This window comes from Mustela nivalis, assembly GCF_964662115.1.
Source record: "Mustela nivalis genome assembly, chromosome: 14".
Taxonomy (NCBI): domain Eukaryota; kingdom Metazoa; phylum Chordata; class Mammalia; order Carnivora; family Mustelidae; genus Mustela; species Mustela nivalis.
In genome coordinates, this window is record NC_139033.1 from 49,844,330 (window position 1) to 49,868,955 (window position 24,626).

General features: G+C 36.6%; 1 protein-coding gene across 2 annotated transcripts in view; it reads right to left on the reverse strand.

The window, feature by feature from the left end:
* PIK3C3 (phosphatidylinositol 3-kinase catalytic subunit type 3) overlaps window positions 1–24,626 on the reverse strand; it is a 141,760-nt gene that overhangs the window by 48,198 nt on the left and 68,936 nt on the right. For both annotated transcript variants that reach the window (XM_082698240.1, XM_082698239.1), the window contains 7 exons: window positions 21,278–21,345; window positions 13,757–13,862; window positions 12,138–12,254; window positions 9,168–9,299; window positions 6,663–6,791; window positions 5,918–5,987; window positions 3,598–3,662 (listed from right to left, as the gene is read on the reverse strand). In XM_082698240.1, coding sequence (XP_082554366.1) covers window positions 3,598–3,662; window positions 5,918–5,987; window positions 6,663–6,791; window positions 9,168–9,299; window positions 12,138–12,254; window positions 13,757–13,862; window positions 21,278–21,345 — 687 coding nt within the window. The remainder of the gene's footprint in view (window positions 1–3,597; window positions 3,663–5,917; window positions 5,988–6,662; window positions 6,792–9,167; window positions 9,300–12,137; window positions 12,255–13,756; window positions 13,863–21,277; window positions 21,346–24,626) is intronic.

Sequence of the window (24,626 nt, forward strand, 5' to 3'; positions counted from 1 at the left end):
TTTCAGTTAAACACCCAGTAGTGGGATTACTGGATCGTAGGATAGTTCTACTTTTAATTTTTTGAGTAACCTCCATACTGTCTGCCACAATAGCTCTACCACTCTGCAATCTCACCAACAGTGTTCCAGGGTTCTGTTTTCTCTAACTCCTTGCCAAGACTTGTTACTTGAGTCTGATTTTAGTCATTCTAAAATGACTAAATGGTGTGCAGTGGTATCTCACTGTGGTTTTGGTTTGTATTTTTCTGATGATGAATGACGTTGAGCATCTTTTCATGTGTCTATTGGCCATTTGGATGTTGTCTTTGGAGAAATGTCTGTTCATGTCTTCTCCCCTTGTTTTAATTGCATGGTTTGATTTTGGGGGTATTGAGTTGTGTAAGTTCTTTTTATATTTTGGATATTAACCCTTTATCAGATATGTCATTTGCAAAAATCTTCTGATTGTCACTTAGTTTTGTTACTTCATAGCTGTTACTATGAAAAAGCTTTTTGTTTTGATGTAATCCCAACAGTTTATTTTTGCTTTTGTTTCCCTTGCCTCAGGAGATGGCTCTAAAAGAATGCTGCCATAGCTGATGTCAGAGAAATTAGTGCCTGTGCTTTCCTGTAGGATTTTTATGGTTTCAGGTCTCACATTTAAGTCCTTAAGCCATTTTGAGTTTATTTTTGTATGTGGTGTAAGGAGTGGCCCATTTTCATTCTTTTGCATGTAGCTGTCCAGTTCTCCCAACACCATTTGTTAAAGAGACTTTTCCCATTGCAAATTCTTGTCTCTTTTGTCAAAGATTAATTGACCACATAATCGTGGGTTTATTTCTTTGGTTTCTATTCTGTTCCATTAATCAATGTCTATTTTTGTGCCAGTACCATACTGTTTTGATTACTACAGCTTTGTAAAATATAATCTAAGGTCTGGAATTAGGATACCTCTAGTTCTGTTTTTCTTCTTCAAGACTGCTTTGTCTATTTAAGATCTTTTGTGGTGCCACAGAAATTTTAGAATTGTTTGTTCTTGTTCTGTGAAAAATGCTGTTGGTATTTTGGTAGGGATTGCATTAAGTGTGCATACTGCTTGGATAGTATAGACATTTTTACAATATTTGTTCTTTCAATCTGAACATGGATTATTGTCTTTCCATTCCTTGTGTCATCTTCAATTTACCAGTGTTTTATAGCTTCTAGGGTACAGGTCTTTTTTAACTCTTTTATTCCTAGGTCTTTTGTTTTATTATTTCTGGTGCAATTTTAAGTGGAATTGTTTTCCTAATTTCTCTTTCTGCTGCTTCATTATCAGTGTATAGGAATGCAACAGATTTCTGCATATTGATTTTGCATCCTGTAACTTTACTGAATTCATTTATCAGTTCTAGGAAACTATTATCTCTCATGAACATAGATGCAAAAATCCTCAAAAAATATTAGCAAACTGAATTCAAGAATACATTAGAGGGCACCTGGGTGGTTCAGTTGGTTAAGCAACTGCCTCCAGCTCAGGTCATGGTCCTGGAGTCCCAGGATCGAGTCCCACATCGGGCTCCCTACTTTGCAGGGATCTGCTTCTCCCTCTGACCCTCTCCCCTCCCATGCTCGCTCTCTCACTCTCTCTCTCTCAAATAAATAAATAAAGTCTTAAACACACACACACACACACACACACACACACACACACACACACACACACTAGAAAAATCATGCGCCACAATCAAGTGGATTTATTCCTGGGATGTAAGAGTGGTTCAATATTCACAAACTGATCAACATGATATGTCACATCAGTAAGGGAAAAGATGAAAATCCTATGATCATTTCAAAAGATATACAAAAAGATTTGACAAAGTACAACATTCATTCATGATAAAAACCCTCAACAATGTGGGTTTAGAAGGAACAAATCTCAACATATAAAGACCATATGTGAAAAAAAAAAACATAGCTCACATCATACTCAGTGGGGAAAAACTGACAGTCTTTTTCCTAAGGTCAGGAGTAAGACAAGGATGTCCACTCTCACCACCCTCGTTCAAATAGTACTGGGAGTCCTAGCCACGGCAGTTATACAACAAAAATAAATAAAAGGCATCTGAATTGGTAACAAAGAAGTAAAACTTTCACTATTTACTATATATTTGGGAGACCTTAAGGACTTCAGTAAGCCTGAGCTTTTAACCACTGCATGTGACTGTTCCCTAAACCAAAGAACAGAATAACCACTTGCTTTGCCAAGAAATCAGAGTAATGCTTTTCTGTAAATCTAAACTCCATACTGAATTACTGTGACATGTTAAACTAAGAAAGACAAAAACACACTGTAGCAAATATCCTGTCAAGTCCTTCTCATATTATCTTTCATCTCAGGTATATTGGGTTTTCTGTGCAAATTACATACTTTTTTCCCACTGGAAAAAAGAAAAATCGTATTTAAAAAACAACCAAAATAAACTACTGAAATGTGATAAGAAGTAATCCGTGGATTTAAAGTGTTAAAAAATTCAAAGACACAAGTGTCATGATTCTAGAAACTGCTTACCTTTTCTTACATTAAAGGACAGCAATGAGGCTGGGGGGTCATTTTTTTTTATTAATTATTTTTATTAACATATAATGTATTACTTGCCCCAGGGGTATATGTCCGTGAATTGTCAGGCTTACACATTTCACAGCACTCACCATATCACATACCCTCCCCAATGTCCAGAACTCAACTCAACCCCTGTCCCCTCAGCAACCCTCAGTTTGTTTTGTAAGATTAAGAGTCTCTTATGGTTGAAGTCAGGGTCTTACAAACAAATGTTCGAACCATGTAGGAGCAATACTATGTAGTACTGTTCTGAATGACAACAAAAATTGGAAATAATCAAATGTTCAATTAGGATTAAAAAATTATAGAATTTTCCTAATTTGGAATATAACCATAAACTAATATATTTTTAATTTAATTAATTCCTGCTTCCCTATTACATGCCAGGCACCACTGAAGGAATTGAGTATCTGTATGTACTAACAAGAAAGAATTTCCACCTGTTAGCACTGTTTACGTCCAAGGAAAGGAAAACAATGTGAGGGGAAAATGGTGATAAAAGGAGACATTTAACTGTATTTATTTTTTATAAAGATTGCAATTTTTAGAAAAGTAATATATTCAAGAATTATATAACTCATTTTTTTTTTAAGATTTTATTTATTTATTTGACAGTAGATGGACAGGCAGGCAGAGAGAGAGAGAGAGAAAGAGAGAAGCAGGCTCCCTGCTAAGCAGAGAGCCCGATGCGGGACTCGATCCCAAGACCCTGAGATCATGTCCTGAGCTGAAGGCAGCGGCTTAACCCACTGAGCCATCCAGGCGCCCCTATATAACTCATTTAAATTCTTTTTTCTTTTTAAAGATTTTATTTATTTATTTGACAGAGAGAAATCACAAGTAGTCGGAGAGGCAGGCAGAGAGAGAGAGAGGGAAGCAGGCTCCCTGCTGAGCAGAGAGCCCGATGCGGGACTTGATCCCAGGACCCCGAGATCATGACCTGAGCCAAAGGCAGCGGCTTAACCCACTGAGCCACCCAGGCGCCCCATATATCTCATTTAAAATTAGTTCTGTACCTGAATGCTTCCTTCTGTATCAAGAACTTCAGCAACAGGAACTGACTGGATAAACTGCATGAAGCCTGCACAGAAATATATGCATTGAATTAAGCACAACTATTGATTAAGCAATAAAAATAATGGTTCTACTAAGAATAACCCTCATTTTCAAATGCATACACTACATACCTGAACAACTTAAAGAGGTCTCTAAACAATATACTTAGACTGGCATTTAAGTCACAGGAACTGTAAGAAAACTTTTATTTCAATAAAGCTGATTTATCTGTATGTTTCTCCAGGACAGTTTCCATTACTGTATACAAGGAAGAAAAAATAATAGCTAAGCTTCCTAAATTGGGCACAAAAATTTCTTCTTTCTGTACTTTTGTAACATATACCAATTAAAAATATTCCTAATTTAAAATCACTTTAAGAAATCTTAAGTTATGTAATATCAATTGCCTAAGCCTAAAACTGAATTATGTAGTTTGGCTTTTTTAATCTAATATTCCATTTTCTAACATTTCCTAGAAGTGATAGAAGAAAGTATAAAACCCTTATAGTACCAAAAAGAAAGAGAAGAGGACATTACATGGGAGAACAAGAAGGAGAAAAGGTAAGTGTAGTAAGTCTAGAGACCACAACAGTAGTATAAAACAACAAATCTATGAAAATATCAAAGTTGAATGAAGGAAACTACTGTATACTCCTTTAGAGTAAGGAAAGTCTCATTCATTGCTGAATTACAAACAGGGAATAGTCTGCATTAATTCACTTGAAAGATATTTATTGTCTTTCTCCCATGTAGTAAATACTTGGCCACATAAAAAGCATAGCTTTGACCCTGCCTTTACAGACTGTATCAGCCTGCAAGTGTTACTGGGATAAATACTAGGAAGAAGAGGGTTCTATGAAAGAGAAAAGTATAGGGAGACATAAACCGCCACAGAGATCAGAGGGCATCAGACATTTGGGCCATGTTTTGAAGGACAATGAAAGTTAATAGGTAAAGCTGTGGAGGAATGGATGCTAAATATGATGACCAAATCATACATGAAAACTGTAGGCTGAAAAGAGCACGGTGTGTTTGAGAAAATGGAAGGTGGCCCGTGTGGCTAACGCCTGGGAAGCAAAGGGGAGACTGGCTAAAAGAGAGGCTTGAGAAACGGGCACATGAGCATGTCACAGCAAGCCAGAACTTGTGAACCAAGCTAAGGCTTTTGTGTTTGTCCAAAGAGCCAAAGGAAGTAAATAAATCAATTTATGCAGGATAGTCAAAGAACATAAGTACACTTTAAACAAGATCATTATATTTTTTTAATTTTTTCAAAATTTATTTGAGAGAGAGAGAGAAAATGAGAGGGAGAGAGGTCAGCAGGAGAAGCAGACTCCCTACTGAGCAGGGAGCCCGATGTGGGATTCAATCCTGGGACTCCATGATCATGACTTGAGCCAAAGGCAGATGCTTAACCAACTCAGCCACCCAGACACCCAACAAGATCATTCTGAGAGAAAAATGAGAAGAGGAATTATCCCACCAAAAAGATTTGAGGGTGGCCCCGGGAAGACCAGGAAAACTAAAACAGATACTTTTGTTGTTCCCAGTTACCTAAGGTCGAAGCTCTGAGAGGAACAAGACTAGGGAATTTACAACGGGTTTTAGGTAAGCATTCCTAAGGAATCATCTATCAAAGTTCCAGAGGTTATTCCATCCTAGAAAGACTTAGATGCCATAAATCTATATTAAAAAAAAATTAGTTAGTAAGGCATCATCATTTGCTGAGTGGCTTTTTTTTTTTTAAAGATTTTATTTATTTATTTGTCAGAGACAGAGGGAGAGAGAGTGAGTGAGCACAGCTAGACAGAGAGGCAGGCAGAGGCAGAGGGAGAAGCAGGCTCCCTGCCGAGCAAGGAGCCCGATGCGGGACTCGATCCCAGAACCCTGGGATCATGACCTGAGCCGAAGGCAACTGCTTAACCAACTGAGCCACCCAGGCGTCCCTGCTGAGTGGCTTTTTTAAGCAGAGCACAATACAAAGCCACTTTGCATCATAGTAACTCTCAAATGATGATTCAGGACAAAAATTACTACGTAAGAAACTACTGTGAACTCTAAGTGGCTTTGAAGGCAAATAAATACAGTACAAAAGGTGTTAATTTTTCCTTACAGATACGCTGTTTAATGTTTTTAAGAGGAAGCAAGGGAGAAAAGAAGAGGCACAATCAGTCTTCAGTGCTACAAATTAATTCAATCTCTAATGTTCTTCACTTTCAATTAAAACATTAAATCCTCTTTGGATGTTGAAATAAAAACCATGGTGTAACGTAAACTTACCATGTTTTGTACTGGTGGCTAATACCTTGTAGGGTGTTAACTTCAAATCCAGATTTTCTTTCCGTAGCAGCTTTTGATGAAAAGATAAAATATGTTAACCAAATATAAAGACTGTTCTAAAAAGTTTTGTAGGCAAATATTGTAATAGCTTAACGTAAGGGATTTAGGCAATAAATCTAAATTTAAATTTAACTAAATTCATCAGTTAATTTTACTTAGATCATTGAAATAAACTTATTAAGCACTTACTTGATGGTATGCCAAATTTTTTTATCTTATTCTAAATCACTGCTGATAGATTTCAATGAACAGTAGGTTTCCTCCAACTCATTTAAGCAGTTCTCTCTAGTCACTAAGTATTTCAGAACTCACAAAAAGGAAAATGAGGGCAAGGATTTAAAGATGGGCAGGGATGCAATTTAAAGAATAAAAAGAAAAAAATAAAGAACAAAAAGATCTAGCAAGAGAAAGGGAATTACTAAACATGACATCAAAAGAACTTAGCTGAGAAGAAAGTTTTAATAAAAAGAAATGCATGCAGTTTCATTTAATACTCATCACAAGAGTCACTCTGCAGTGTACAAAAACAACTACACTTGGGCAAGGTCAAGCAGAAACTGCTGAGCTTCCTAGGATTGTACCTGAATGTTAAAAATACTTCTGAGTCCATACACAGTGTATACACTAAACCACAGTTTTCCAAAATTAAAAAATGTTCCCTGCCAACATAAGGTTATATAGTCACCTTGTCCATGAGTGAAATGATTTGAAGAATAAGTTGATCTTGCCGTAAATCATCCCCATGCTTAAATATAACTGGGTATTTGCCTCCATCTTCCGTCTTAAAGAATAACTGTGCAGGCATAAGAGCACTCTGGAAATAAAAATATTGTTTTCAAATTTGGATATAAATCAATGCACAAAGATTTACTATACACAGGAGGAAATGGTGACCTGTAAGGTAAACAAGTAAGTTACCAGAACCTAAAGAAACAAAATGGGCTGGCAGCAAGATGTAATCAGATACCTTGGAGAAAACAATCAGCGAGCTACCAGACAGAAGACTACATGGCTTAAAGAACAAGAGCTCTAGGGTCAGTGACAGAAATCCAAGTTCCACCAGGTACTAGCTGGATGACCTCTCACGTGTTCTTTAACCTGTCTCCTCACTTGTAAAATAAAGATAACTTTTCCTCTGCACAGTTCCTAAGACATGTGACAGAGCAAATACAGTAAAATGTTAAGAAAAGTCAAAACAATAGGTATCTATCTAGTTGTTCACCATGTAATTCTTTACTCTTTGCTGTATGCTTGAAAACTTTCCTATAAAATGGTGGGGTAAAGGTGTCAAAAAAATGCTTCAGTGAATTTATGTTCAGAACTTACAACCTCTTTTGGATTAAAACTCTGAATTTTAAATTATCTTCAATTTAGAGTATCCTTTTATCACCTCAAGCAAAAACTGTATTTTGTAAATTACCTCAAAAGCATTTGTGACGCCAAAATGATTAAGAATTACTATGACAGAGTTATGTAGTAAATGACCTGGAACCATTAATCCAAAACTCTAACCCAGAATTTTTAAGAATGCTTACATACTTTAAGGATTGTAAGAAAAACAAACAAAAAGACTGGCAATCAGGATCAAAAATATGTCTCATGATAGTTTACTGACCATCCACTTTGTGCATTTAAGACGTAATTATAATACTACACATTTAAGAAGAAAATGGGTCCAGAATCCACCTAACAATAGTGGCAGATGTACACTCCTATACCATACTCTTACAACTCCTATTCTGCCTTAAATATTTTTTCCCATCTTGTTTCCAAAAAATGGTATAAAACTACCTTTTTGATATACTGCTCTTGATTAGTCCTCAGGGAATGAGAATATTAGAAGCTGGTCTTGTTTGAGACTTCCAGCCCAAAGGAATACCAGTTGTACACATGTATACCAGTTGTTACATGTCTGTGTGTACCTTTTAAAATCTCAGCTTCTGGTGGGTTTTAAGCACAAGCTAAGAAATATTTGCATTTTATCTCCTGCTCCAGTGCTTTTCAAATTGCAGGTTATAATCCATGAATGAGTTTTAAAACCAAGTAAACACGTTGCAAGTTATATTTAAAATGTAATACACCAGAATAATTCTTAAAAGAATAGAAACTACCAGAGTCTATAACATGCAGAAAGGTTCAGTGCTACTTTAAAAACTTATGTTTCAGTTGTGTGAGCTGGGATGCCACAGGTTGCCTTTAAACACCCCCTTGAAAAAAAATCCAAACTACTTCTTACTATAGTCACATCCCTTTTTATTAAAAAGTGTAAGTAGTTGTCCTATGAGCTCTTTCATTTCTGGTACAAAGTAGTATTACAGCGCAACATATGCCCTTCCACCACTAGAATCACAAAACGTAAAACACCATGTCTCAGAGACCTTTCTTTATGATGCCCAACAGAAAACGATGCTTCACAGATAATGATGCCCACCAAGTACTTTGGCCCAACTGGAGAGAGTGGCTACCATCAGGCTTTTCTAAATATCCAAGCTGTGGCCAACCAAAAAAAGTCTGGCATGCTATCAAGAACTAAAGAGAATTACTACTTGAAAGCACAAGAAAAAAATTTAAGTCACAGTAATAAATATCAGAGCAAGAAATGTGAAAAGGGGGGTGCCTGGGTGGCTCAGTGGATTAAGCCGCTGCCTTCGGCTCGGGTCATGATCTCAGTGTCCTGGGATCGAGCCCCACATCGGGCCCTCTGCTCAGCAGGGAGCCTGCTTCCCCTCTATCTCTGCCTGCCTCTCTGTCTACTTGTGATCTCTCTCTCTGTCAAATAAAATAAATAAAATCTTTAAAAAGAAAAAAAAAAAGAAATGTGAAAAGGCTAACCAAGACTATAACCATATGAACTTATGAACAGAATAGGTAATACAAGTTTTGCAAGTAAAAAATTTTTGTTAAAAGCTTACATTGAAAAAGTAGGTGTGGGTGTAATAAAACATTCAAATAATTAAAGATTAAAAACAACCCACAGATAAAAAAAATATTTGACACATTTCATATAAAAGTATCTACAGGGAAATCAAAACACAATGATTAGAAAACGGTAATTTTTTATCTAGCACTACTATATCAAACAAAATTACAGATATTATCTGCATTGTAATCATTTTGGAAGGGAGTACCTCTGTTTTTGCTTTACAGAATTAGGTTCCAATCATATACATTAGAGATCCATCACAATTACCTTAAATAGTGTAGCTGTTTCTGGGATTATTCCTCTAATTTTCACCTGAGGTTCTAATGGCAATGGGATAAGTTCCACATCTGACAAGTTCATCTTTTCATTGTCTCCAAGCAATGCCTGTAGTCTCTCATTCTAAGAGAACAAATCAGAAAGAACTGATTACATTAAAATGAAAACGGAGTTTATAAACACATGATAAAGACATAAAGACTACTCCTATTAACTTAAAATGTCTCCAAAGCACCATAAAAGTAACACAAAGCAGACAGTGCAACCCTAAGAGACAAGCACTCACACTCGGAATCTGCCTGACGAGAGAGAGCAGTGGCCCACTTCAAGAGGAGCGACTTGACTGTGAAGAACCAGATTTACACAAGGTTAGGCAATACATTTCTCTTGCTGCAACTGAGAATAAGGAATACACTCATGCCAGATTTTAAAACTCCATTTCTGTTTTCAAAGGATGTGTGAAGCCACAAAGAGAAACTCATTTCATTTGAAGCTTAATTTTATATGATGAAATATTAAGCAAGAATTTCAGTATATTGCTCCAGGGCATATTTCAGGTTTAAAAAGTAAACAATTCACTTGGAGGAACTTGAACCCTACATTTTACTGTTCATTGGATCTGTCTGATCAACTTTTCCTAAGAATATCATCATTTATTTTCTTCAGCTCACATGCATACTGCCACTGAGTCAAGAATTCAGAAACTGAAAATTTCAAGTCACATGGCTTTGTCATGTAGCAGCATCTATACTGCATAGATCAAGTCCTTCCAGTCAATTTCAAAAGAACAATCCACTTGAAAGCTTCAAGAGTCTTGCATTCTTTTAACAGGTGTGTTTGTTCTTTAAAGGGGAAAACCTGACCTGCCGATCCTAGCAACATAAAGCATTTCAACTATAAAGCTACTGAGAGGATGCGGTGTCACAGGAGCAAACTCTGCAATCAGTAAGGTGGAAGTTCAGAAATATGTTCCCGGGACCACTAAGACAGAAAGATTCTTCACCTCCAGTAATATTCCAATTCTTCCTCTGAATTGCAGAAAGTCCAAGTTAAGGTCAACTGAAAACCAGTACAAACTTCTACAAAGCCCTTATAAAAATCAGTAAATCTATTCCCTAACCCAATGTATGATCAGATATACAAATAAGAAGTAACGTCGATTAACCTGAATTTCAAGTTATCCTATCATGACCAACTTCTAATTGTTGTACTAATAAACAATAAAATAACCAGAAAACAGATGAAAGAAGGGTGAGAAATCCAGCCACTTCTCACCACGTCCACTGCTCTAAGCCCTGGGCTCCAAGCTGCCCTCACTTCTCAGCTTGACCACTGCAGAAGCCTCCTGACAGCTCTTCTTCAACTTTGCCTCTTACAGTCTCTTATCAAAAACAACTAGAGTCGGGTTTTTTGCTGCTAAAACCAAGACCTGATCCCCTGCCTTTGAGCTCCTGACTCCATTTTTCACTTTTTTGTCTCTCCACTTTCCTCTCACAAGTCTGGAGAGCAGTAAAATGTGTTGTGCTCTTTCACAAAGGTCACCAAGAAAGATCTGCCTATGGCGGGATTAGTTAAAGAGAAGGTATCAAGTGAATTCTTTATACCATTTGGGCTAATGATAAGGGAGAATGACATATGAAGAACAGATACTCGGCAAGCAGAAGCCTTATTTGAGAGAAAGATCCATGTCCTCGCCATTAGAACAGAAGCAAAACCAGTGCTGTTACTAACAATTAATTGTGCCACCCTGGGCAAGTCACATTGGACCTTTATTCTCTCAGAGTAGTTCCAGTCTCCATCATCTGCAGAGATCTTTCCACATCAAACACACTATATACTAAGACGCTAAAATTTTAAAATGAGACCCAATAAAGCATTATAGATTAATAATACGGATTTAGAATGCCTGGGACCAAATCCCAACTGTAATACTTTCTAGCTAAGGACACTGAACAAATTACTTAAACCCTCGAACCCTCATACACTGTTGGTGAGAATGCAAAATGGTGCAGCCACTCTGGAAAACAGTATGGAGGTTCCTCAAAACCTTAAAAGTAGAACTACCTTATAACCCAACGACTGCCCTATTAGGTATTTATCTAAAGGATACAAATATAGTGATTCAGAGGTGCACAGCATCCCAACATTTATAGCAGCAATGTCCACAATAGCCAAAATATGGAAAGAGCCCAGATGTCCATCAACAGATGAATGGATGAAGAAGATATGGTATATGTGTGTATACACACACACACACACACACACACACACATTAGGTCATCAAAAAGAATGAAATCTTGCCATCTGTAACATGGATGAAACTAGAGGTTATTAGGCTCAGCAAAATAAGTCATTTAGAGAAAGACAAATACTGTATGATTTCACTCACATGTGGAATTTAAGAATCAAAACAGACGAACACAGGGAAGGGAAGGAAAAATAAGATGGAAATAGAGAGCGAGGCAAACCATAAGAGACTCTGAACTCTAGGAAACAAACTGAAGGTTGCTGGAGAGAAGGTGGGTCAAGGGATAGAATAACTGGGTGATTGGCATTAAGGAGGGCACCTGATGTAATAAGCATTGGGTGTTACATGCAGCTGGTGAATTACTACATTCTACCTCTGAAACTAATAATACAGTATATGTTCACTAAACTGAATTTAAATAAAGAATTTTCAAAACATTACTTAACCTCTTTCCCACCTTTTTTTATAATTGAGATAATAGCATCTAACTTACAAAGTTGTTGTGAGGATTAAATCAATATACATATATGTACATACACAAATTCATAAAACAGGATCCTGTATGTAATCAGTGCTTGTAAGTCTCCCTACTGCTATAATTACATAAGAATTTCATAAAATATATCAACCCAGAGAGACAGTACCAAAATTCAGTATTTTATGATACTGAAACATCATTAGTAATAAACAAAAAGCAAAGCCCATAGGTTTACCTTTTTCTTACGATTTCCGCTTTCACGCTGCACTGCCTTCATTAGATGTACCAACCGATCTACAAACGTCTGCTGTGCAGCCAGCAAAGAACGCATAACTCTGACAGACTTATCACCCTGAAGGGATTCAAAGGAAAGGAAAATTAGTTCTGTGTAGCATAATGATCAGGGTTTCTTTAATAGCATGGGTGATCTTTATTTATTCTTCTAATAGCTACAAACTTCAATACAAAGTGAAATTGAAAAAGATTAATTATCTTGATTCAGAGATAATGAGAAAGCTGCTGGCTTATTTAAACACTGCCAACTCTTCCACAGTTGAAAACTATCTGAGCCTTCAGCAAATACTGATCTATCAAAAACAGCACTTTTTTTCACATACAACCACGTGAGAAGAGAATTTGTTCACCCAAAATGCATTCACTCATTCACTCAATAAATATCTGGAAGCCTATGATGTCTTCAGAAATGCACTAGGCCTATGGCAGAAACAATATCATCTTCAAGGACTAAAAAATCTACTGGAAAAAAAAAGAAAAGCATTCTTAAATAGTACCATAATGCATGCTTGCTTAGTAAAATATAAGTCATAAAAATTAAATGCCATAAAGTCTTATGCAGTGAATTCCCAGTTCATAAAATATTATAAAATACATTTTTTCCCTTAATCTTCCCAATTACACTGATAAGGGTGGCTAGGCAACTGTTATTATCCTCATTTCAAAGGTGAGGAAATTTAAGCTCAGAGAAAATAAAATTTCTTCACAGCATAACAAAAACTGTAAATGCAGAATTGAAGTTAGAAGAGAAAACCAACTACTTTATCTGCCAATAGATGAATGCGGAGAAACTCTGAGCTCTGAGAACTATAGAAAAGTTTAGTCTCCAAGATTTCAATAAAATGAGATTTAAAGTAGTAAAAACATGAAACATGCTTATCTGCAGTTGCAGATAAAAGATGCTATGAAGTTAATTATTTCTGTAGCAAATCACAGATCAGTGCTGTGAGAGTCCTCACTACCCATGCACCCTCTGCTGGCTGAACTGTGCCACAGCACTTTAAGAATCACAACACCAAAGAGGTAAAACCAAAAATGGTTTTACATAGATTCTAAAAACTGTTTAAGAAGCAAAATATGTTATGTAGTAAGTACCTGCAATATGAGCATTGTCAGATTTCTGAAAATGTGAAAATGTACCTAGTCTTGATAAACCAAATGAGAGGGAAGAAATAAAAGAGCAAATCTTTGGAATTTGTTCCATATATAGGTTTATTTCATTAAATAAGAGGTCAACAAACTTCCTATAAAGGGCCAAGGAACAAATACTTTAGGTCTTGTTGGCCATGCAGTTTCCATTTCAATTATTCAACCACTACCGCAGTACATAAGTGGCCATAAATATATGAAAACAAATGAATATAAAATTTTATTTAGGAATACTGATATTTGACTTTCATATAACTTTCATATGTCACAAGATATTCTTCTTCTTCTTTTTTTTTTTAACCATTTAAAACATAAAAACCACTCTTAGCTCATGGGACATAACAAAACATGCAACAGACCAGATCTGGCCCATGCCTGGTGTTTTTGCCAACCCCCATACGAAATGGTTACCTTCAACAACGCTTGGCTAAATCGTCTCATTACATTCAAGTACATCTCATGGGTCTTCGGGTCTCTTTGCTGAGTGTCTTGATCTTCACATTCCACAATCACGTACCTTAAAAACATGTTAAGTCATTCATAAGAGGTGAAATAAGAGTCAGATTCATTTTGTAAATATTTCTACTTTTCCACTCAATCAGGCTAGTTCACATTTGCAAAAATAAATAAATGGAAGTAATGAAACATATTTTTCATCACTCTTTTAAAAGTAAAAAATTAGGGCACACACACAATCATTTATAAAAGGTAAATTAATAATAATAATGCCTTAATTTGTATAATATCCTAGAGTCTCTAAAAAGTTTGGGATCAAAAGAAGCATTTTCTCCTAATCCGTTATAAGGTACATACAGCATTACCATATTCAGAAATCATCTAAGCTCACATATCTACCAAGTAACTCACAAATAATATTTTCAAAATCTATGTAGTCCTTCTGTACAGCTCTCTTATTATGAGAACTTCACTGAGCTACTTCTCATTAATATACCTCTGCAAAATGAATACAATTTTAAATTTAGTTTTTCCCATCCAATCTCCCCATTTCTCAAAAATCCATATATAATCTCCCATTTGTGTATCACAAAATTGTGGTTTTAGAGGGTTAAAGAAATTTTAAATATATTCTTAAACTTGGACTGCTTCTATAAGTACCAAATCTTATAGCCAAGGATTTGAATTAGATCATAGAGGCCAATGTTCTCTGTTCTGATAGCATCAAGCCATACTAACAAACATATTTTATATTACAACTCAGGACACACAGCCCCATGTGCGACATAGATGCCCCAAAACAAAAAAGCTTCACAAGACAATATTCTATGTTAATATTTACTACTCTCTTCTATTTCATTTTTCTTTAAATAACAAATAGTAGATCATGAGCCTGTAAATTGATTTCAGTGGATCACGACACGTAGTTTGAAAAACACAGATCTATCTAGACCAACTTGCTTATTTCATCAATAGTGAAACTTAAGAGGGGTTGTGTCTTGGCCACAGCACAATGGCTGTGCTGAAATCAGAGGGGGCTCCTGCGCCAGAACTCTTTCTGTCTTGCTAAGCTTAACTTCACCCTGTTTTATCTTTAAAAATCACATGAAACTTTTCAACTACCTAATCTGATAATGCTTTTCAAATCTCAAGTCACAGCCACTTAATTATTTTCTTTTCTATTATTTCTGGGAAAAAGTATAGTGTGCCAGTAGAAGGTGATGTTTATAAGAGCAGAAAGCTTACCTGCCTTGTTTACACTATACCCTCAGCACCTCCAGGCCTGGCTCCTAACACTGAATAGGCTATTGCTGAATGAATGAATGACTCAAATCTCATAGATCTAGCCATTATCTCAACACTGATCATTCTCAAATATGAATATATATCCCTTTAATCATACCAAAAGTCTGACTTTGCATTTCTTCACATGTCCTCTTACATTCAGCCATCCTAATTTTCAAGCAGCATAGTCCTTTTCCAAGACACTGTCATTTTTACCTGAACCTGTGTAATACTGAACTTAACACATTATATGAGTTATTTTTCAATCTCTATTGAATCTACCAATATTCCAGTCATTTGGACTGGGAATCCCACTGTTGCAGGGTTTGCAAACTCAAGTTTTCTCAGAAATCAGGTAGAAAACATAAATGTTTTCCCATCCAATCTGAATACACAAAAAAGAGGCGAGGCAGTAGCCAGACCAGAGAACATAAGCTCTACCCAAAATCAACACTGGCACTTTGTGTTTCATTTGCAGTCCATGCACGTAGAGCCAAGCCTAGCTCCCATTCCCTTGCTTCAAACATCTATACTCAATTAGTCACCAGACTGTGTTGACTTTTTCTTCCCTATAAAATGCCTCTTACAATGGTTCTATACTACTAGCCAGTCCCATCTAGAATCAAGCAGCAGATAACCTATTACCTGGCCTCTCCAACTATAAGAAACCTGTTATTGCTCAATAAAATCATCCTAAATTTTTTTCTTTAAACTATCTTCATAATGTCCCACCTCTATTAACACCAATGATTCTCTTATCTACCAGTTTAACATAGATTTCGTGGACCCAGCATCGGATTCAAACTTCCACTATCCTCAATTTATGCACACACACTGCAGTCAGGTCAGGCCCCTAACCACTCCTAGTATATGCATCCACTTGGAACTTTTGCTCAGGTTGCAATGATGTTCAGAAATACCTCCCCATCTCCTATTCACCCTTCAAGTACAGGAGAAATTTTATCTCTTCTAGGAAGTCCCTCCTTCTCTGACTTCTCGTCTAGTCCTTTTCTGACTAGTCTCTTCTAGGAAGTCCCTCCTTCTCTGACTTCCTAGAAGAAGCCTAGCAGACAACTTGTGTTGAAGTTACCAAACTGTTTCACGTGTTTAACTCTTATTCCCCTCATATGTTATAAAGAAACTGAAGCCACAGGCCACATCTTAAAATTTTTCAATAGCCCCTGACATACCCATAACAGTCTTACACACAGAAATATTTTAAGGGCTCATAAAAATAAAAGCCTTCTTCTCTTGACTTCCCACAACAAAGGTTTACCATGATACTAGCTGCTGTTTAAAGCCCTAGAGTTGTATAGCCCAGAATTCTCTGTAAAGTAGAATGAAGAACTGAACCATGACACTATTTCTACCATATCATGTTCCCAACAGAAGTTCTAAGTCAAAATTTCAAGAAGGCATTCTTGAATCTTGAATCAAGAAAGTGTTCTAGAGGGGCACTTGGGTGACTCAGCTAGTTAAGCATCCAGCTCTTGATTTCGGCTCAGATCATGATCTCAGGGTTGTGAGATCAAGCCCTGTATCAGGCTCCACACAGGGCCCATATCAGGCTCCCTGCTCAGTGGGGAGCCTGCTTCCTCCTCTCTCTCTGCCTGTCTCTCTGCCTACTTATGATCTCTCTTTCTCTGTCAAATAAATAGATAAAATCTTTATAAATAAATAAATAAATAAATAAATAAAATAAAGTTAATTAGGGGCGCCTGAGTGGCTCAGTGGGTTCAAGCCTCTGCCTTTGGCTCAGGTCATGATCCCAGGGTCCTGGGATCAAGCCGTGCATGGGGCTCTCTGCTCAGAGGGGAGCCTGCTTCTCCACCTCTTTCTGCGCCTGCCTCTCTGCCTACTTGTGATCTCCATCTGTCAAATAAATAAATAAACACTTAAAAAAAAAAAAGGAAATAGAGGCACCTGGCTGGCTCAGTAGGTTAAAGCCTCTGCTTTCGGATCCGGCCATGGTCTCAGGGTCCTGGGATCGAGCCCCACATCGGGCTCTCCGCTCAGCAGGGAGCCTGCTTTCCTTCCTCTCTCTCTGCCTGCCTCTGCCTACTTGTGATCTCTGTCTGTCAAATAAATAAATAAAAATCTAAAAATAATAGTAATAATAATTTAATTAGTTAAAATTAAATAAAAATAAAAAATTCAGTTTTTCAATCATACACTTTATATTTCAGGCACTTAGTAGCCATATGTGCAGCATTATGGATAATTTCCATCACTGCAGAAAGTTTCATCAGACAACTCTATTCTAGATAAATAAGCTAAGAACAGTTAAGAGACACTCTTATTTCCTAGTTGCGGTATTCCAGAATATTTGGTCATTTCAGGATACCACCTAGGAATGTTAAATAGACAGTGATTCCAAACAATGAAACTGTCAATATACAGTCCTATTCAAATCGTATTCAGACCTTTCCATCCTTTAAAGTCCTTGACTATCTCCATTACCTTAGTATATTGTCCTTTTCTGTGTTTACACAGAAATTCAGTTCTAAATGGGTAATAGAGATGACCAGAACATACAGGCTCTACTGCTTTTGTTCAGGTCTCCCTGAATGACCATGAAGTTAACACAATGGTCACAGCTATTTCCTATGATTGAGGGTCTATACTGATGCTCATGGTAAAGGTCAAAAAATCTTCCAAGCCAAAGTTCTGCTGCATAAAGATAAGTCCATCTAAAAATACAAATGACAATGTCATCTCCAAATATGAAGGACAAATTTAGAACAAGACTAAAAGACCTAGATTTGAATCATTTCTGAATTCTCAGTTCACAGCAGTAAGTAGATTCTACAAAGCACTCTAAGATATTCCCTTGAAACCTATCATCTTCAAGTAGAAATGAGACAGAACTGTCCAGGTACCCATTGTAATATGACTGCAGTGGGCTACCTGCTTCCTGGCAATTCCATTTTGTGGGGTAAATAACCTTTATTACTTTGAAAGGTCTTAAAAGTTATAGAAAAACATGTCAAAGCACCCAAAGTTTACTTTCAATTTCAACATACTGGAACAGCTATAAAAATAAAAAACTGGAACGATTTATAGATCCTGATGCCCAACACTTTACAGATTGGAGACTATAACTCCCCTCTGTGGCTTAAAAGGTTGACACTCTTCATTTTAAAAGGATTGTCTGCACAACTATAGGCCCCTAAGGATTCAGCTATAGCAGGAATCCCATTTAAATCAATGGAAAGGGAACAAATGAAAAGGGAAATTCAAAGGTTCAGAAAGAAACAGCACAATCAATTAAAATGTTTATTTTCATGCATTTGTTATAATAAGAACACTCTTAGAATGAGAGCCCTTTAAATTGTTACACTTAATTAATATTTTTATACTACTCTGTCCATGTTCAAAGGAAGCGAATGATCATTTTAAGCCAACTACTGAAATTATTTTCCATATTTTCACCGGGCACTCACAAAAGCAGTGTCTACCAATGTCAGAAGCCCACGCCAATAGCTTTTTTCTCCCCATGAGTATTTCTGAATATGTAATATGCAGACTGTAAATACAGGAAAAGCAATTACTCCTCAGAGAAGGAGCAGACATAGCACATGCTATTGCTTCAATGAATCAGAGATATAGTGGGAAAACACAAATCAAATCTAAGTTTGATGGAATGCTTATAAGACTGGGAGTTGGAGCTGCTCTTTGTTTACTGTCTATGGAGAAAACAAAGCACTCTTTCTGAATGGAAACCTTTGCCTTGCTGGAAATTGCTCATCTAATAAGTTTCCTACTGTTTAGCTGCTTTCAAAATGGTTTTAAAACTCTTACCTACTTGAAATAAGAGATCAAAGGTTCTATCACAATTTCAGATTTTACAATGAAATCTCTTCTACAGTCAAATCTGGAAAATACATAATTTTTTTTAAAGATTTTTTAATTTATTTATTTGACAGACAGATCACAAGTAGGCAGAGAGGCAGGCAAAGAGAGAGAGAGGAGGAAGCAGGCACTCCGCGGAGCAGAGAGCCCAATGTGGGGCTCGATCCCAGGACCCTGGGATCATGACCTGAGCCGAAGGCAGAGGCTTTAACCCACTGAGCTACCCAGGTGCCCCTGGAAAATACATAATTTTAAAACACCACATAATCAGTATATGCACACATAACTCCTACAGTAGTGACTACTCTAGACTATAAATTCTGAGCCAGAGAAAACTTTTCATGAATATTGCAAGAAAATAAAAATACCTATAAAGGAATTCTCAGAAAATGATTTTTAAAAATAAAAAATCTTAATTTTAAAATACTAAGAAGCTCACCCCAAAACTTGGCAACATGCTTAGTGCTATATTTTTTTAATTTCCTTTTAAATATTTACTTAAATGTTCATGAGTAAATATTCCATAACACCAGTGAATTGACACATACTTACGAATTCAGACTGGAATATGGAGAACATTAGGAAGCAAGAAATTACATTAAAAGGAAATAGTAGCTATGTGGTGCTATGAGAATTGCCAAGTAAACTTTTCAAAGTAAAAAGAGTGATTAACAACTAATCAAAACACTCTGTGGGTCTTTTTCAAGGATAGACTGACATTTACTGTGAGGGTAATGTAGTTTTATGAATATTATATTAAACTGCTAAAATAAAGAGATATTTTTCTTGCCATTACCAGGACCAATAGGAAAAAAAAAATTACAGATTCCAAAATGACAGATTTAGTTAAGACTGTTGATAGCAGCTTTCTTCACTATAGAGGGAACCATAAAGGTTGAAATGAAACAATTATTTATTGTGTATGTACAAAATAGACAGCTGTGTTTGTTAAAAGAACCCTCTGATTTAGTTACATATTTCTTGGCTACATGGGCAGTATCCAGAAAAATGTTGTTTGGAGAGTGGGAGAATGAAATTAATACCTGATTTGACCTGTAGGACAGTTTTCTAAAACTCAGTCTAAAACAAGATAGTTCTTTGATTAATTTCTTCATGAAAAGCAAAATGCCTCAAATGAGCTTTCAGAATGGGTATCTATCTATTCATTTCTATTGTTAAGTAAATCCAATAAATCAGGCAGTATTTTAGATCAGGAACAATTTCCACAGTTAAACACTATCAAGTATGTTGTAAGTTTAAAAATGTTTCCAAATGTACAGAGGCTTCAGGTAGCGAATGACCAGCTGGCTCAGCTCTTTGCTTGCTCTACAAAACTAGAGGAGGCTCTCTTGTCTAGTGTTTAATCCTAGTACTTTCTCTTATTGAACCAAAAATATTGCTCATTGTGGCTTAAGCTAACTTGTCCTTTACCCTTAAATATTCTGTGACAGATAAAGGGAACTGAGCCAGGCTTCATACTACTTGTGTCTCAGGAAGTCAGTCAGCCTTTCTATGGTCTTAGTTGCTTTTCCCTTCACCTCACTCAGGAAATCTTCTCATGTAAAGCAGAGGCACTTCTACATGCCCCATTTAACTTCATGAGGACAAGGGAGAAGAGGTCACTAAAAGTACTCTGAAAATAGCAAAGTGCTAAATAAACGATCTAATTCTTTTTTTTTTTTTCTTAAGATTTTATTTATTTATTTGACAGAGATCACAAGTAGGCAGAGAGGCAGCCAGAGAGAGAGGAAGGGAAGCAGGCTCCCTGCTGAGCAGAGAGCCCGATGCGGGGCTTGATCCCAAGACCCTGGGATCATGACCTGAGCCGAAGGCAGAGGCTTTAACACACTGAGCCACCCAGGTTCCCCAAAAGATCTAATTCTAATTGAGATTTCAAGTTCACCTACATCATGCCTCTGCCTCAGTTTCCTCATCCATGAGAGAAGGACCTTCAAATTCCAGTTTCCTGCTTTTGCATGATTCCAATACCATGGTAAACAATGTAAAACCACACACTGCTAAAGGATTGTGAGGAATCATACTTAAACTACTTAAACAGCATAAGAGGCAAATAGATACCAAACTGTAAAACCTATTATCTTACTCAGTTTTATCTTGGATCCTGGAAAGTCAGTGAAGGGAAGAGAAACCACAGTGCTAACAAACATTTCCATGAACACAGTGGTAAAGAAATACAGCCAGATAGATGTAAATACTACATTCTGAGTTCTGATGACTTCTCATACCTTATTTTAAATTACCTTTATGTTTATAGTATGGGAAAAAATAGTCCTAACCAGTACAGAAAATTAAATACATACCAGTATAAATTTCACATACCAGTATAAATAATTAGCCAGTGTTGAGTTTTTGCAGGCCCTTGATATCAAGAAGGTGCAGAGATCTTGCTGAAAGAATTAAAAGAAAAGTGTATTTATTACCATCTGCTATTCACAAGGGGAAAAGAAAAGAGTCTACATTTGTCTATCAGTTTTCATCTATATATCTCGTCACAGAGCAGATTTTTACACATCCATCTATCCCTCCATACTTACATCCAATATTTATTCTAAATTAGGCACTATATGAGAGGCTAACGACACCATGGTTCAAAGAGATACTTGCCCTACTGAAGTTTAACATTTAATGGGGAAGAGAGACATCAAAGAAATTCATGGAAATAATTTAGATCGGGAGGTCACGAAAGGCAGCGATGGGAATGTGATATTAGGCAAGACCAAAATGACACTATGGACAGAGGCCCTAAACTTGACAGTTCAAGAAATTTTAAAAAGGCCCACTGTAGCTAAAATGCGGTGAACATGAAAGTAAAGGAGGCTAAAAAGGTAGGCAAAGCCCAATTGTACAAGACCTTTAAGGTCACACTATTGAGTATGGATTTTGTTTGCAAAGCAATGGATACTGAACAAAAGATCTTAAGCAGGAGAGGGAGATGATCTGATTTCCATTTTATGAAAACGACTCCAGCAGCTCTGAGAAGTAGAGGCCGGAGATCAGTTAGAGGGCTATTACAGGAGTCTACAAAAGTGAACCCGGGGAACAGAGAAGGAGAGAAATAGACAGATTTTTAAAACATCTGGGAAGTGTAATTAGTAAGACTTGCTGATGTTAAAGGAGGGAGGAAGGAAAGAAAGGAATGGAGAGCAACTCCTAAATTTATGGCTTTAGCAAATGGGCTGATTTGCTATGTCATGGATGGAAAATTCCAACTGAGGAACAGGCTGGAGTGTGGGGAGAGAGTTGTATTTTGAAATATTAACTTCGAAATGCCTGTCAGTTATACAATGGAGATCAAGTAAGGGTTTTGGATATATGAATTTAGAACTCAGATGAGAGAAATTGCAAGACATATAAATTTGAGTTTATCAGTGCAGCCTTGGGCAAGAGTATAAATTGAGAATAGAAGAGGACCTTGAGGAACATTAAGATGTCAGGCCACAAAGAAAGTGCTGACAAAGGAAACTGAGAAGGCACAGCCAGAGAACTGGGGAGGAAGACACAGGCCTTACGGTAACTTCTTAACCATGAGAAGAGTCCTTCAAGAAGGGAGCCATTTACTTTGCTGAATACTGCAAAGAGGAACTGAGTATACATAATTGCAAACATTAAAGTCATTTCCTACTTTAGCAAAGTAAGTTTTCAGTTAACAATGGGAGGCAAAGACCCGAATGATGTGGCTTAAAGACTGGGGGAAAAAAAAAAAAGGAAGACAAATCAGTATGTACAAACAACTCCTTTTAGAAGATTGATCTTATTTAAAGAAAAGTAAGAAAATAAGGTGCTATTTCAAAGGATGTGGTGTCAAGGGGGAATTTTTGTTTTGTTTTGTATGTTTCTGAATTTTATTTGAATATTTCTACCAGGAGAAGAGAGCATATCTTTGAGGACAGTTATATTTCTTCTGTATAAGAAAACAGATAGAAAGAATGAAAAAGGATTAGGTTCCCATCTGGTGATGGGAAACAGACCAATCTTACCTAGTGACTTCTATTTGTTTCCATTAGTATGAAGCAGGGCATGAAGGACAGAACAGAAAAAGGACGAGAGTCACTACAGAGCAGGGAGAGCAACCCACCCAGAGAAATGTAAGATGGCACACAGTGTTGAGTATCCCCCTGATGTCTACGATCATGAATTTACAGTGATGCCAACATGCTAGGCTATGTGCTTCCTGCAGCAATAGTCAGGCATAGAGCAATTAGGTAATTCATTAGGCTTATCAAGGGCTGAGATTTCACCAGGGGAACTGAAAGTGCTTATAAAAGAATGATAATAAAGCTGAGCCATGGGATTAAAGCTATATTCAGAGGAAAGCAAATACTGAAGGGGGCTGATGAACAAAGAAAGGGGTAGAGATCAATGGATTAGAACTTTCTATGTGGTGGGGGTATTTCAGAAGTAAGCTAAAGTAATAAAAGGTTATTATCACAAAGCATATTTGCCAGTGCTTTCAGAAGTGGCAAGAATCTTATCTCTAATTTTAGAGCTAAAACCTTAGCACTAGATTTTAAATGTGAAACATTTAAAAGCCCAGTAGGGAGATGCCTCAATCAGAAAGCCATAGTAATGAATCCATGAATTTAACAGGTAGAATCTAAGCCTAAAGTTTATCTTTGACTTTATGAGAAGGATATTACACTTTTATATAATTGTATATATATTATATATATTTAAATAGAAAACACAGATAGCATTTGATACTATTTTTTATTAAATAACTATTGATAGAGCATAGACAGGGAAGAATTAAATGTAAAAACATTCAGTCATTAAGTCTGAGCATCTGCCTTCAGCTCAGATCATGATCCCAGCGCTCTGGGATCAAGCCCCACGTCAGCAGGGAGGTCTGCTTCTCCCTCTCCTACTCTCCCTGTTTATGGTCCCTCTCTCACTGTCAAATAAATAAAATCTTTAAAAATAGTAATAAAATAAAATGTAAAAACAACTGTGAAGGAAGCCTGGGTGGTTCAGTCGATTGAACATCTGACTTTACTTAGGGTCACGATCTCAGGGTCCTGGGACTTAATCCCATGTCAGGCTCCCCACACAGCAGGAAGTCTGTTTCTCCCTCTCCCTTTGCCTCTCCCCCTACTCATGCTCTCTCTTTCTCTCTAATAAATATATAAAATCTTAAAAAAATAAAAATAAAAACATATGTGAAACAAGAAACTTGTAATATAAATTTTTAGATTCAATTTGTGTGAGCAATTTTTAAAATTTTAAAACAACCAGAAGAAAAAAAATATGTTATAGGAAAAAAGAAAATGATCTCATATTGAAGGTCAGAGATATAAAAAGAAATGGTAAAACCTCTAAATAGTTACTGATGGTATACAATAATATTATCTAATTAGGGAGTTAAATAAGCTAGAACTAAGTCACTGGGTAAAAGTGACATACAAGTATACAAGTATACTGTTTTGGTAAAGGATAATACTTCTTACACCAAATTTAAAGGATGGATGTGAAAATATCTAGCACGGCCAATAAAAGAATTGATAGAGACAATATAACCTCCAAGCTGAGGAGAGAGACAAAGCATAGGGAGGGGATCCAGGCAAATATAGGCAGGAGAAAAATAGATAAGACTAGAAAGTACCACCATTTATGATGATGAAATCAATCCAAGTATAGCTCTAATCACAATAAAAATGGGGAAGAAGTTTGG